At 36.3% G+C, this 15106-nt stretch overlaps 1 protein-coding gene across 1 annotated transcript; it reads right to left on the bottom strand.

Moving 5' to 3' along the window:
• Positions 1-390: 390 nt before the first annotated feature.
• On the bottom strand, positions 391-14828 carry GABRA6 (gamma-aminobutyric acid type A receptor subunit alpha6). Its single transcript, XM_021698009.1, has 9 exons — positions 14791-14828; positions 14476-14594; positions 13817-13884; positions 11649-11869; positions 11481-11563; positions 10789-10932; positions 10221-10373; positions 8474-8733; positions 391-666 (listed from the first exon to the last, which is right to left on the bottom strand). Exons 1-9 carry the CDS (start codon positions 14826-14828, stop codon positions 391-393), a joined length of 1362 nt encoding a protein of 453 aa, XP_021553684.1.
• Between the last annotated feature and the right edge of the window lie 278 nt (positions 14829-15106).

Below are 15106 nucleotides of genomic sequence, written 5' to 3' on the forward strand. Positions count from 1 at the left end.
TGCTCTCTTTGACAACTAAGCCGAAATAAACATAGTTTAAGGCAACCTTTGGAAGTGTCAGCATTTCTTATTTTATCTTCTTTGTGGTAAATGCTATTCACAGTGACAATTAAAATATTGAACAATGAAGGACAAAGATTGGCAAATTCATCTTGAGTCCATCTTATTCTCTTACCAATTTTTTCTCTAACATACAGAATAGTCATATTTTTCAACAACCTTCAGCTTACAGTTTTGAGGAGTAACATTAGTGCTTTTTGGCCCAGACGTGCTTACTCAAAGCTATGTGTTACAGATTTTCAGTGTTCAGAAAAGCATCTATACAAGTGTTAATGCTATTTAAAAAATTTCAGAAAATGATTACAGAATACAAGTTGTCCTGGCTTCAAGCTATTCAACACTGCTGCTCACTTCCATCGTGTCTTTGGAAAGATAAACTACCCAGTATACAAGGTTAAATCCTGCAAATGCAACTGGGAAGAGAATCCGAGAATACTGGTCTATTTTACTGGTGCCTCCAAAGGCTGGAGAGAGTGGTGGGGGTGTGACAGGTGTTGATTGTAAGATAGGACCTCTGGTGAGGACTTTGCTGGCCTCAGGGGATGGAACTATCGGCAAAGTCAGAGAGGTGATTCTTTTCTTCAGATGATACTTGGAATCAGGATGCTGTAGGGAAAAGACATAAATATTCAGCCTAGGTAAAAGACTAGAGATCACTTAGTTATTCACTTTTTCACCATGAACAGATATTTATTGACTACTTACTATGTAAGATAAAATATTAGCAAATTCCTTTTTTTAATATTAGCAAATTCTTAGTATTTGATGGTGCTACTTTTCCAAGGAAGTGGTAAAACAAATTTAAAAAAATGATTTGCAGCCATCCAACATCCTATAATTTCATACATCAGCAATTGATGCCAAGCATATTCCACGTCCCAGAAACTGTGTTGACCACTGGGCCATTAGGAAGAAATGAACCAGGTTGCATAGGCTTATCCACCCCCTTCTCCTCACCGGTGATGCATAAGCCTATAGGGCAATGTGTGTGGGCAATGAGAGGGCATTTAAATTTGGAATATATGGACAAATAATTAATACAAGAAAATATAACAGTTCAGTTAGTTGATATCGTTCTTCTAGCCTACATCCTCATCTTCACAGGTTCATATATTTGAACCAGCTGAGATAACAGCAACAAAAAATATTAAGGTGCTCATGTATGTGAAAACCAGTGACAAAGTGTCAATACCCTTAAACTGAGTGGGATGACTGTTCATCCCTTGAAATACAACTGCCTCTTAAGCCCAGAAGTTCTATATTGAGAGCTTTCTGCTTCCCATTCAGAACTTCTCCACTGGTCTCATCTCCCTCCATCCTAAGTCACCAAAAAATGATTCATTTACTGACCTCAGAATTGTCAGAATTATTATATGTTCTTTTTAATCATTAGAAATCATAAGACAACAATTTTTAGTCCTGAAAAGGATATTTAGCACATTAATTGTTAGGTGAAAAGGCTAAGTCCAGAGAGTGGAGCTGGAAATGCCTCGCCCGTAGTCACACAGCTAGTAATAAACTACCCTGGTCAAATGCAATGCTTGTTTCATCATCCCCCACATTTTCTTGTCTTCACTCTAAAGTACTGGGTGTAGTTCAGAGACTCTAATTCTGTTTGCTTTAGACTCCTTTCATACTGTGGAGACTAGAGGACCTTGCTCTGATTTGTATCTTTTCTTGTCTATATCCTGTAATAGTCACTCTCCTTGTGACCAGGTTGCCCTTGCTGGGTCTCTGCCTTCAAACACTTGCTGTACATTATCTCTGCTCTTGTAAAACTGCCTTGTTTTCTCCCTGGCAACAAAATCACCACTTTGATGCCTGGCAGGGTATGTTACTCACATGGGCAGACTCCCGTGGCTTTAGCCAGCAACCCCGCAGAAACAGGATGAGGCAGCCACCTCCCCTGTGCCGGCTGAGCCACAGGACCAGAATGACCTGCCGATGTGGTGACATTTGGAGTGCGAGAAACAGCGATTCCAAGAACCTCTTCTCTCTGTATTCCCCTTTCGAATTTTGCTGTTTGATTTGTCATGGAATTTACTGAGTATCTAAATAATATAATCATCATTGAGAGTTCAAGCCCAGTATGCATTTAGAGGCCATGGGAAAATCTCCTTCTTCACTGAAAACACAAATGAGTCTCTGATTTCTTATGACCGTGGTGAGTTGCAAGGAAAGAATATCTTTACTTGTTATGTGTTGGCCCAGGATTGTGCTAGGGACTCTTGACATAATTAAATAAAGAAGATAGAAGGTAGAAGATAATTTAAAATAGTAGAGGCCTCAGTCTGCTGATCTTAGGAAATAAGTGGCACTTCCTACTAAAAACATGTGACAGCTAAGGACTGCTGTGCCCAGAGTCACGAGTCAGCATGTACATAGGACCAGAGTAGTGATATTTTGGTCTCAGTGCATGCTGCCTGTCTTAGAGAATAAACATAGCACCTTCTTTCCAGAGTTTCTATCATGTATCTCAGACTCTGATTTGAATTTTCAGCCATTAACAATGTTACTGAAATATTCTCCACCTGAAAGAGCAAAATGTGTTACTGTTTCATTTTCCAAAAAGAGTTATCCTCCTCCCAGATACATGGAATATTAAAATATTTTACTCTAGTAAAACTTCTAAGGATCATGATGGAGTAAAATGAGGGCAAGCCTGTGGAGCAGATACTCTTTCCAAACTCATGATTTTTAATAGCATGCATTCCCTGTGTTTATTTCTTTTTTTAAGGAGAAAGAGGGCAGACATGAAAAAGTTCGTTGAGACAAAAAAGTAATTATAAAACATAATCTACCATAAAGATGTAAGGCATTGTTTTATCTTCCCCTCTTTAGAGCTGGACTCTGACAAAAGTCAGAGTGGGGGAAAAAAGTTAATTGTCAATCTTTCAGCATTGTCACAATGTCACACATGACTTAATAAGAACTACCAAATGACCCTTGTCCAGAGTTAAGCAACATCACTCAAAAATACCATGAAAAATTTAATAGCACTAGCCTGGAATGAAAGATCCCCTACAACAGGATTCACCCTTTCCTCATCTACTTTTCCAAACAGTCTCTATGGAGGGTTGAGTAAGAGTTAAGAGAGGACAAGAGAGTCAGAAAGCCCTCAATTGCAATTCCATATATACTACTTACCTGCTATATGTAGTTCCCATCTTTAAAGCTAGGGAAGATTATTACTTTCTCTATAAGTTTTTCTTTTCTTTAAGAATTTGAGAAAGAAAATGTAAGGTATAAATTTATAGATAAGACAGATGGATAGGCATTAGATATATATAATATATATCATAGATATACTAGAAAGAGAACACTTTTTTGCCTACTTAGATGTTATAATTTGTTCAGCAGTTATCACATTCTTCCTTGTAAATATTATTTCTGTTGCACCTTATCTCCTTTCCTGACATGAAATCTCCTTATTGGTAGAGGGCATATTATTTTCAAGTATAAGTGTTCCACAGTGCCTAGTCAGTGCACAGAACATAGTATGTGCTTAATAAGCATATGCTGAATCAACAAATGAATGAAAATATAAACATTTCCAGGATTTCTTAGAGTAATCAGGCAAGGAGAAGAAAATAAAAATTTTGATGATTATTTTACATTATATTTTAGTGTATTGTTTCATATTACAAGTACCATATATAAATGCTTACAATTGACAGGCACTACACAGCATTTTGCATGCATTATTTTGCCTATTCCTAGAAAAAAAACTATAATGTAATATTATTATTTTCATTTTAAAGATGAGCAAATGAAGGCTTGAGTGGGAAGCTCACGCAGTAACTGGCAGTGTCTGAATGTAATCACTCTCGGATGTTAAGATCACACTCTTAATAATTATTATGGTTTCTTCCCATCAGCTTTAAGGTTCAGGGCATGGTTTCTCAAACACAGAACTATTGACATTTTGGGTAGGATACTTTTTTGTTGTGGAGGATTGTCCTGTACATCATAGGATGTTGAGCAGCATCCCTGGGTTCTACTTCTACCCACAAGATGCCTGTAGCATCTCCCCCCCCCCAAAGTTGTGACAACCAAAAATATCTCCAGACATTGCCAAATATTCTCTGGAGAGAAAAGTCACCTACCACTGAGTATCACTGGCTTAGAGTTACAGATATCTCACTGTCCAGCAGCGATTGGGGGTGTTTCTAGCAGGCAGCAAATATGATATGTTCAAGGAAATGCAAGAGGCCTGGCTAACGTACATGCTGGATAATCAGCTCCTGCATAATTGGGAATTGGCAGTACAGGAAACTGGACCCCAATTTAGAAGAATCACATTGAATTTCTGAAGTGAAAAGAAAGCCAATTTTGCAAGCCATTCAAGATACAGGTTTGCATCCGACCCCGCCTGTTCTATTGTAACCCCGGCAGCTTCAGCTGATGGTAAAATAGGTTTTTGTCAGAGTCCAGATGAGGGCTCAGCTTGGGGCTGTCACTGTTTTGAGTGGAACACCTGTGGTTTTGAATTTTTCCAGGGGTCCCCTGCTGCTGAATGCCGTCCTACTTTGGGTATTTATAGAGCATTGCTTTGTTTTAAGTAATGCCATATTGCAAAGGTACTTTGAGTCAAACTGGACTTTATGACAATCAATTATTTGATGTAAATATAAGACATTTGTAAAGTACTTAAAGCAATTTTTATACAACATTCAGTGAGTCTAATATGTTAAAGAAGAGGGGGCAGTGGGTTACCTCTCAAGAGAGATATTCTAACCATGGCTGCATTATCCAATGGACAAACAAAGCACCTGGTTTTAGAACCAGCAAACAAGGGCACTAAATATAAATTTGAAAATATTTAGTACTTAATATTTTTTTTAAAAACTATTATATTAATTATTGTGGAGGAAATAAGAATTTCAAATCAAATTTTCTTGCATCTAAATAATAGCTGGTAGAATTGGGACAGAGACAATTCCAGAATTTCTATAAAGAAGCAGCTTATTGGCAGCAATCTGGTGGGTCTGTGGTGCTAAGGACATGTCTAGAAACCATATTGGAATGTTTGGAGGGTAAAGAAGGGAATACTGGATGGGGATTTGATAGAAGGTATGGGGAAAGAACTAACCACCTACACCCCTTATCTAATCCACCCTACCCTCTCTATAAGTTATGAAATAGCACAACCATGGTGAAGGGACTCAGAGTCTCTGATGGGCTTAATTCAGCCCTTAGTTCTACAGAGTAATGACAGTCTTCAAAGAAATCTCGGCAATATTTGGAAATGGGAAGTAAATCTTTCAGTATTCTATGCTTCATATCTCTCTACATAGGTGGAAGGCAACATGATAATGACCCAGCAGATCATCCCAACCTTGAAAGGGAATATAGAAAGGATATGTCTTATTTCCCTCTCTATTTCCAGGTTGCTAGCAACTGACTTAGTGTTTCCAGAACAGGACCAGGCTAATCCTTCTGTTCTCAGCTGAGGAAACACTTCCTCCAGAATGATGATCCCTCCAGGCTGTGTTCGGTACTCTTGCATGGCTCATCTTTAACCACTCTACATCTCTAACCACAGCCTTTATCATAGTGTATTGTTATGGCTCATTGGTTTGTCTTTCTTCCTGTTCAGCAAGAAGCTAGTGAGGGAAGAGGCCATACTGATGCGACACACTAATGTATCCCCAGCATTCTGCAAAGGATGTGGAACATAAGCGCATCTAACAAGTGCTTATAGTATGACTAATTCATTGAAGACGTAGGTACTCACTACATGGATGCCGGATGAAAAGGAAAAAAAAATAGTGAATAAACAATGGAATCAGTATAAATATAATTATTGTCCTGACGAATGAAATTTTGGCCAATTTTGTTTGTAGATGATTTACCAAGAATGTCACACCTCCTGTGAAAAAGGAAAGCCACATTGGATGTGTCGATGGGTGGGGGGAATTCATTCTTAGGAACATAGTAATGAGAGTTTAGACCTTTAAAATAACAAGGAAACTAGCAAAACATCCAAAAAGTGATTGAGGTCCAAACTTGGTCTCACACGCAGAATAAGTATACCCCAGACACATATTAATTTATGATACATGAAGATAAGAATAACTCTCTAATGCCAAGACAGCATACCAGATAAAAGCAATAAGGAAAGGTACCATATAAGCAGGAAAGAAGCTGTGGGTAATTTGTTCTCAAAATCTAAAACAAAAAAACAACAACAAAAAACCCGGTATCTAGTTCCAAATGCCTTAAAACCAGAAAGATCATTAGTAAACCAAGCACTTCTGAGGATTTAGTTTTAGATGTCTCTTTGGGTTTGAGTATTAGATTTAAAACTCCTGAATTTCTTTGTCTTTATTATATTAAATTTCAAGGCCAAAAACAAAGTGATAAACTTTTTCCCATATTCATTCTAAGTAGTTTCTTGTGAAAAGCAATTAGGACATTAAAATATAACTTAGAATCACATGAAACATCTAAGCACTTAATTTTATTTCAACCTCACCACACTGGTTTGCTATTTCAATGTCCAACTTACTCAAATAACATTATTTTGATGACAACTGAATAGGCGTTTTTAAATGTCATGGTATTTGAAAGAAAAAATGGCCTAGCAATCATAATACATACATTGAGTTGTATAAATTGCAAATGTATAATTTATGTTTGTTCCTTTACATTATATGAAACAAATTGCCAAGGTTTGACATGAATAAATAAAATGAAAATGTTCTTTGTAATCATCTATATTTATTTTTGGTACCTACAAGGTTTGTATTGTTAAGTTTGCTTATTTTGGTTTTTATTTTTATGCTTTGACCTACCCTTTCAGAAACAAAATGCTGCTTTTCATTGCCTTAAAATGTTTTAAGTGAAGCCAGGTTTAGAAATAAAATTTTTCATAAGAAAAAAGTCAACTTGCAAAAAAAAAGTACTTTGAGATGATTTAAATGCATTTTTTTAATCTAGCTTCCCAAAGGACCTGCTCATTATATGTTACTATTTTAGAATTGTAGAAGATAGCTATATGAAGACCTGAGATCTTAAATTCCATCTTATTAATAAATTATATCTTTAAAATAAAAGACAAAGAGAATACTAACTCTCTGCTTTCTCCAAGGATTTGAAATCATATTTCTCTCAGGAATACATATTTCAAAAAAGTTGAAGTAAGGAAGTTGGTCTTTCTTTTTATCTCAATATCAGATCAATGAACATATTCAAAATCATTGGACTTATTTTTTTATCTTGTTTCTCATGAATTTCTCTTTTCAATTTTACTGCATTTCTGGAAGGAAACTGTTAAACTGCATTCTGATAAATATGAATTCTTCATTTATAGATATATGTTAAGGTGATATGTGACCACTGGGCAATATGTTGATTATATACCCATATTAATACAGATGGCTTATAACATAATAACTTTTATTTTTACAAACATAAACTAATTCTCAAAAATATTTTCTGAAAAAAATTATTTTCAAGTGTTTTGGATTGAGTCTTCAGACTATCATCCTTTTGCTATAAAATTTATATTTTTACGGCCTTTAAAAATACACATATATAAAGAAAACATCATTAGGTCAAGGGAAGAATTTTGGGAATGACCTCACATTCTGAAAATGTTTTATCTTGTGGTGTGCACTCTTTTATATATCAGCCTTTGAGTATTGTTGGAGAGGGGATAGTCTCTGCCTCTGTAAATCTGTGTGTATTGGACTTCTGCGATCAATTCCTAGTTTTTCTACCGACTAGTAAATAACATCTTCCCTCTCCGAGATACTGTTTTTGATTTGTAAGCAGAGGTTATTAGTCTGGATCACTGGATGGGAAACTTTTTTTCTTAATTTTATAGCTATTTATCACTGATTGTAAGTCTTTGAATAAAAACACTTTAAGATACATGTATTTAATATACAAATGTGAACATGAGTGTTTTCATGAAAATCAAAAACCGGGCTTATGATTCAGCATTCGTAGAACCTAGTATTCACATCTTGCCTTCATGGAATGAAGTAGCAAGCAGATTTCTAACAAAAATTGTCCATTCTATAGGAGTCCCTGTTTATTTCCCTCAGACTCTGAAGCCTCATTAGGAACTTTTTTTCACTTTATTCTCCCTAGTTGGTATAAGTAAACCTGTTCAAAGGAAACATCTAAAGGCTGAGAAGAATGTTCTCATCTCCTCTGAGAGCTCAGAATCTGCTAGTACCAGTGAGGATGATAAAAGAAGAATGCCAAAAGTTTAGAGCAAAGATAAATGAAGGATTATTGCTTGTTTTTTTGCTATGAAGTAGGAAAAGAAGTTGGCCTTAGAATCAGAATTATGTAACTTGTGCTCAACTAATAGTACTTTTGGACTATTTAGTTGTTTGTGATCACTGTTAGGCTGCCTTTTCCTATATTGATGGGTAACATTAGAAAAGTAAACAATTACCAAAACAATCTCAGCTTCCAACGGTTCGCTGGCTTTTGATATTGTCACTGGGGGTGAGGCTGCAATCTGTGCCCTCCTTTTGGCCTTCTGTGTCTGAAGATTGGTAAAGTAGTTGACAGCCGCGAACTCAATAAGAGCTGAGAAGACGAAAGCAAAGCAAACAGCTATGAACCAATCCATAGCAGTTGCATACGACACTTTTGGCAAGGAGTGCCGGGCACTGATGCTTAATGTGGTCATGGTTAAAACAGTGGTGATCCCTAAAGTGAAAAAGAATAAGAAATGCAGTATTAGCATTTGGAATCCAATAACAACATCAAATGAGAATGTGTCAGTGGATTAAACACTCTGCAAATGTAATTTTTGTTCTTGTTTTATAATTGTTCACAATTATTATCATAGGTATTACCATTTTTGTATGTTTCAATACCTAGTATGGTGCCATATACACCATAGTTGCTCAAAAAATATTTTCTGATTTGAGTTAGTTTAACTATTATATAGTTAAACTCATGAATAATTCTAGTTGTTTACTTCTTAAGAAAATTTACAGCAAATTATCATATAAGTACTAAAACCTTGAATTCCTGGTCAGTTTGAATAGCTGATAATATCTATCAACATATTTAAGAAGTCTGTTTAGTATGAACAGTAAACACAAAATTAGGTTCCTCATTTTTTTACATTTCTAGCTTGGTTTTAAGGTAAAATATTTACTCATGAGAAAATAATTTCATCACTCAGTCACCAGCAGTTTTATATCTTGTATAATAGTTGGGGAATATATGTAATTTGAAGATGGTCAACATCATTACATAGATATTCTTTTATAATTTGCAGAAAGAAATCTATTTTAATATAGTAAATTAGAAAGTCAAAATTCATCTGAGATTTCAATTCAACTCAGGTCTTCGCTATGAATCTTTCTAAATGTATAATCATGAAAACTCAGAAAAAGTTGGATTTTGTTATTGATGATACTTTCCATTACAACTTTTTTTCTCAAAATTAATAGTGCTTCTATATATCAAAAATGGAACTCAATATTTAGGTTGAACCATGGGAAATTGGTTATATTTAACTATTTTTATATCTAGAAAAATGACAGTTTCTTATGGTTCACCTAATAAAAGCAAGATATCATTTATATATTAAATATCATTTATATATTAGGTTTCAATATCTTTGCCTTTCTTTTCATGGATTTACATGTCAATTTTTACTTTTCTGCTTTTCCTTAATTATGAAAAAGCAAATTGAGATTTAAAAGATTTTATTTATTTATTTATTTGAGAGAGAGAAAGAGCACAAGAGCGGGGAGCAGGAGAGGGAGAAGCAGACTCCCTGCTAAGCAGGGAGCCCGATGCGGGACTCGATCCCGGGACTCCAGGATCATGACCTGAGCCGAAGGCAGTCGCTTAACCAACTGAGCCACCCAGGCGCCCGAGATTTAAAAAATAAGTAAAAAAAAAAAAATACTCCTAAATAGGGCACATGAAAGTCACAGGAATCTAGCCAGAATTCTTGCCAAGACAAATGTTTTTGTGAATTCACCACATAGCTTGGGATAATATAAGGGTCATTTAATACAATACATATGCCTTAATGAGATAGGAGTCTATTTCCTTTGTGGATTGAAAAAGTGTCCTAGTGTGAATATGCCCCGAACATTCACAATTCCCCCAACATATCACAAGCAGTAAGAGCTGGAGGATGAGTGGAAGTATAGCCAAAGAGTGAAGCATACCAAAGACAGTTCTAGCCGGGACAGATTCCTTATTAATCCAGAAAGACACTTGGGAAAGAATGACTGTCATAATGCAAGGAGTGTATATCTGTATCATGAAGTAGCCCATCTTCCTTTGCAAGTGGAAATAAACTGTCATTATTACATATTCACCTGTTGGAAAACACATATATCAGTATTATTGCTGTTGACAGTGTGCAGAAAGAATGCAGCTGGAAATAAATCTTGCAGATAAATCTTTAAATTAACACGGGCTGGAATAAAACAAGTGAAGGCATATTTCACTGTATGACAAAGATACTTGATCAAGCAGATGATAGATATATCAGCTCATTGTTTTTGGTCGGGTTCTTTGTGTCATATACATACAAAACTATTTATTCCAAGGTTACACAAATCTTTATATGCACATGGTTGCAAAATCAATTTTAAAGAATGCTACTCATCACTTCAAAACAGCAAGCATAGCTGAGGATGGCTAATGCAGAGAAGAAAAAAATAGATATTTTGAAAATGTGCATGGGAGTCACCTTGCTGAATTACATTCATTAATTGGTCTAATTCTTACCTGTGTTAGATTTAATTGTCTCACTAGATACTGTTTGTCCAATCAGATCGTACTGGAGCAGACTTGAAGATTCTTCTGGAACTTCGACTGAGTAAAGTGGTCCTTTTTTCCATGTATATATGATTTCACTTTTGGGGTAAGCATCTGAATTTTTTTAAACAAATTAAACATAGCAGTGAATCTGACTAGTTGTGTTTTTTTTTCAAAGCAAATTTTTTCCATATAAAAAAGAAATACAAACATAAATTTTCTTTAATGTTTTTCTTAATCTGGGTGACTAAAGCCTCTGACTATTTACAAGATTGACAGACATGATTAAGTAAGTATATTCCTGGAATCACACTGAGAGTATCATAGCAATATTTCTCTTTTGCTTTCTGGTCTCTGACTACAATCTAATAATTGTATATATGTATTTTTTTTAAAGACTGCTGCCTTTATTTAATTATTTAGACTTATTTATTTTTTTTTCAGAGAAAGGGGTGGGGGAGAGGAGAGGTGGGAGAGGGAGACAAGTAGACTCCCCACTGAGCCCAGGGAGTCCTGAGATGGGGCTTGATCCCAGGAGCCTGAGATCATGACCTGAGGTGAAATCCAGAGTTGGACACTAAACCGACTGAGCCACCCAGGTGCCCCAATAATTATATATTTTGAATGCATTATTTGACTCTCAGAAGCTTTTTGTAACTTACAACTCCCAAACTTGAGTGGACAAGCATGCCCATCCATAGGAAAGTTAACCAGCCTCATGGGACAGTCAGCATTGATGGTAAGCCTAAGGACATTGAAATAAATGGTTCCAAATTAGTATGTTGGACAAATCATTTGGGTTAGAGGAAGTTGAATTGGGGAAACCTCACCTCATGGTATATAAAATGGTTCCATTCTGCATTATTCTGAAGAGTTTATTAGGGGTTGTCATATTGTGTGCAATTGATTTTTTGCCATTCCTGAAAAAAGTGTCAGGTGTCCAGATTTTACTGACCATCAAGTTATTCAAACTCAAAATCTCAGTTGGCCCCCCAAACTTCAACCTCTCATCAGTCCAAGTCTGGCGGAAGAAAACGTCCATTGTATACTCCTAGGAGAAAATAAGATATTCATGAAAGCTGGGGAGATAGTTTATTAAGAATAGTTTATTCACTAGCTTCTATACCCAATTCTAAAATTTAAGAAATAAAAAACTTTTTATGATAATAACCTTCAGAGAACCTGTGATTTCAGGAAATTATTATTTTTCTCAAACTCAAAGTTTGTAACATTATCATAAAAGATGGTGTGGTGTTGTGCAAACCTCCCTCCTGCACCTTGACCCTCTTTAACAATCTTCTTCTTTTCTATCAGTCATCTACCTCTCCATCTATTGACCTATCAATTTCCCCTCCATAAATTTAGAAAGAAATATGAAAAGATTTACAGTCTAGGTTTTATGCTGGTCTTCCTACCATTACTTAGTCTAACCATTCCCCCCAATGCCTTGTTCACTTTCAAAGGTGTGTCCTAACACTATGGTACCATTTAGCAAACTTCCAAGGATAGGTAAACTTTGCTTGATAAGTGTACTCTGGTTGCACATCATAATAATTTTATATTATTCTGGAGAATATAAAAGCAAATGTTACCATGATTACTTAGAGCATCATTTAAGTATCCATAATTAAAATTTTGAGTTTTAATTTGTGGCTTTTATGAAATAACTTTAGAAATCTTAAGAATTATGGTGAGAGCCATTGCAAAAGTCAATGATAATTAAAGCTTGTAAGTTTAACAAAATATTGCCAATAATTGCTTTGCCTACTTTATGTGTTCCTGTATGAGACCTATTACTGCAAGTTGTGATTAGATTTTCACAATATAATTTGACACACAGTATATCCATATAATAATGATCCAGGCAATAACAAGTCTCCACTGTACAAATATACTTAAATAATGAGACACATACATAAAATGAAGTGCCAAGTGTTCCCCAGACTTCAATAATATAGTATGGTATGGTTGTGGTTATTTATATTTGGGGTGAATCAGTACTAAATGAAAAATATGATAGTAAAATAATTGAGAATTCTGGATAATGCTGACCCTCCTTTCTTTCAAGTCTTAAGACATTTATCTCTTAAATAAAGTTCTTCTCCCTCTCCTTCACTTCCTCGTTTTCTTTCTTACTTTTTTCCCTCCCTTCCCTTTCCCTTCCTCTGGTACTCCTTCCTTTTTTTAAATCCCTTCTTGCTTCTTTTCTTGTCAACTCAAAGATCAGAAGTTAAAAAAATCTCCAATAACTATTTATCCAGAGCAGCATTTCCCTAATAAACTTTAATGACTCAACTATTTAAAGAGTTATATTCATTTTGATTTTAGTATTTATATTTTACTTTTAGGGGGAAATGGTACCTGAGAACTGTGAAAAAATATCATGATGCACTTCGTCCTAGCAGACTAGTTCAGATTTTCATTGCCACTTACTATAAATACTCTCTTATGAATCCTACAGCCATCTGTACCTGGAACAGAGTTCCCAGAACACCTACTGGTCCATTTGCAACACAAAAGGTACAAAGCACTAGCTTTTCCAAATGATGCCCTTTACTGTTTTAATAAAATATACTGAAAATGACGTGCTACAGGAAACAGCTATATTTTAAGTTTCATAGATACTTTCAATATACTCTTACATGACATATCTTTGTTGATTTTTCTTTTTTCTATTCTAAAAATTTACCAGGACTTCATAAAGATGGGGAAAATCTTATCTTTGTAGAAAAGAATCAGTGCATGATATGTGGCCCAAAGAGAGAATAGAATCTTAGAAAGTCCCTCAGGTTAAAGTGTTCAAGCAGAGCCCTTAGTGAAATGTGAAGGAGATTAAGCCAGTAATCTGCTCTAATGACCATGCCCTCCCAGCATGAGTACACATATTGCATTAGGACTCTGGAGCCAAGCTTGGTAACAATGCCCAAGATCGTTAGTTCTGGGACTCTGCCCTCCCGCCAATAAGTAAAATTACCCTCCCCGCTCAGAGCTCACTCACCATCTCCACATCTGACACTGGCCCAAAACTGGTCACATAAATGTCTGTTTTGACTTCAGTGACAGCACCTGAAATTAGCCCAGAAGAATGGGGGCAAATATCACCAGTGATTTTAAGGACGCTGAACTTAGTGACCCTAGCACAAAGTCCCTTCTCATGGTCAGAACCTGCAATCCATCCTAAAGGAATCCAGTAGCAGGAGCCTTTGGGTTTTTCAACTCTGAAAACTCATACGAGTTGCATTATTTTGAAAATTTTCTGGTCAATTTGGGGAATTTAAGGAATGGAAGAGAACTAAGTTAGTATTCTCATAAAAATTATAACAATAAGTAACACATCTTATAGTTTTTTTGGGACAAATGCTTAGAAAAGTGCTTTAGATGGAGAATCTCATTCTACACTCACACAACTCTATGAGGCAAGCACTGTTCATACTCCCACACTACAGATGAGGAAGCTGAGGCTTAGAGGGTTCAAATAACATGCATAGAAGGTCACAAACAGAGGAAGGGACAGAGACTGGACAGGAACACGTGGCCTCTCCCAGTACCCCTGCACCTTACCGCTCTGCTATCCTTATGAAGCGTCTGGGTCTTGGAACAGAGGGAAGGGGGAAAGAGAGTAGAGATGTTTGGTTTAGTAAGGATGCTGCCTCTCACCTCCAAATCCTGGCCGCAGCCGGTTGTCATAGCCTTCAAGCAAGTTGTCCAGGATACGACTGATGTTTTTGGAGTAGACGTTTCCTTCATCTTCAAGTTTCCCTAGGGTATTTTCTACCCTGTGAGTAAACAGTCCATGATCCTCACTCCCAGGCTCAGAGAGAATAGGCTGTTCAATCTACTCATCTATCCCACCACAAATACATGCCACACCACCCAGGCTTCTTCCATGATTTGGTATAGAAGTCACCCAGTGGGTATGTGCTTTCGCTTTCCTCTGAACTAAAAGGAAAAATTAGAAAAAATCTTACTCACCATAGAATAAGGTACAGCCAGGACAGAGGCGACGCCATCCTGCAGTGCTCTGCAATGCCCAGTTCACCCTCCTCCTGGGTTCTCCTCCCTCTTAACAATCCCCCCCTTTGCCAATCAACCAGAGTAATCTTCCAGACCCCTCATATCTCTTTTTCCTGTTTGTGTCCAGCCAGTAATCTGTAGATGAAGAGGTTGCCAGCAAAACTTTAAATGTTCCCCTTGCTCTCTTGTTCTCGCTTCTGCCTTTTCATGTAGAACAAGGTGGCTTGTGGTCTTAGACTACATCCTGATGGACACTCAGACTCTTCTGGTGGAC

Source organism: Neomonachus schauinslandi, chromosome 7 (genome assembly GCF_002201575.2).
Source record: "Neomonachus schauinslandi chromosome 7, ASM220157v2, whole genome shotgun sequence".
In the NCBI taxonomy this organism is placed as follows: domain Eukaryota; kingdom Metazoa; phylum Chordata; class Mammalia; order Carnivora; family Phocidae; genus Neomonachus; species Neomonachus schauinslandi.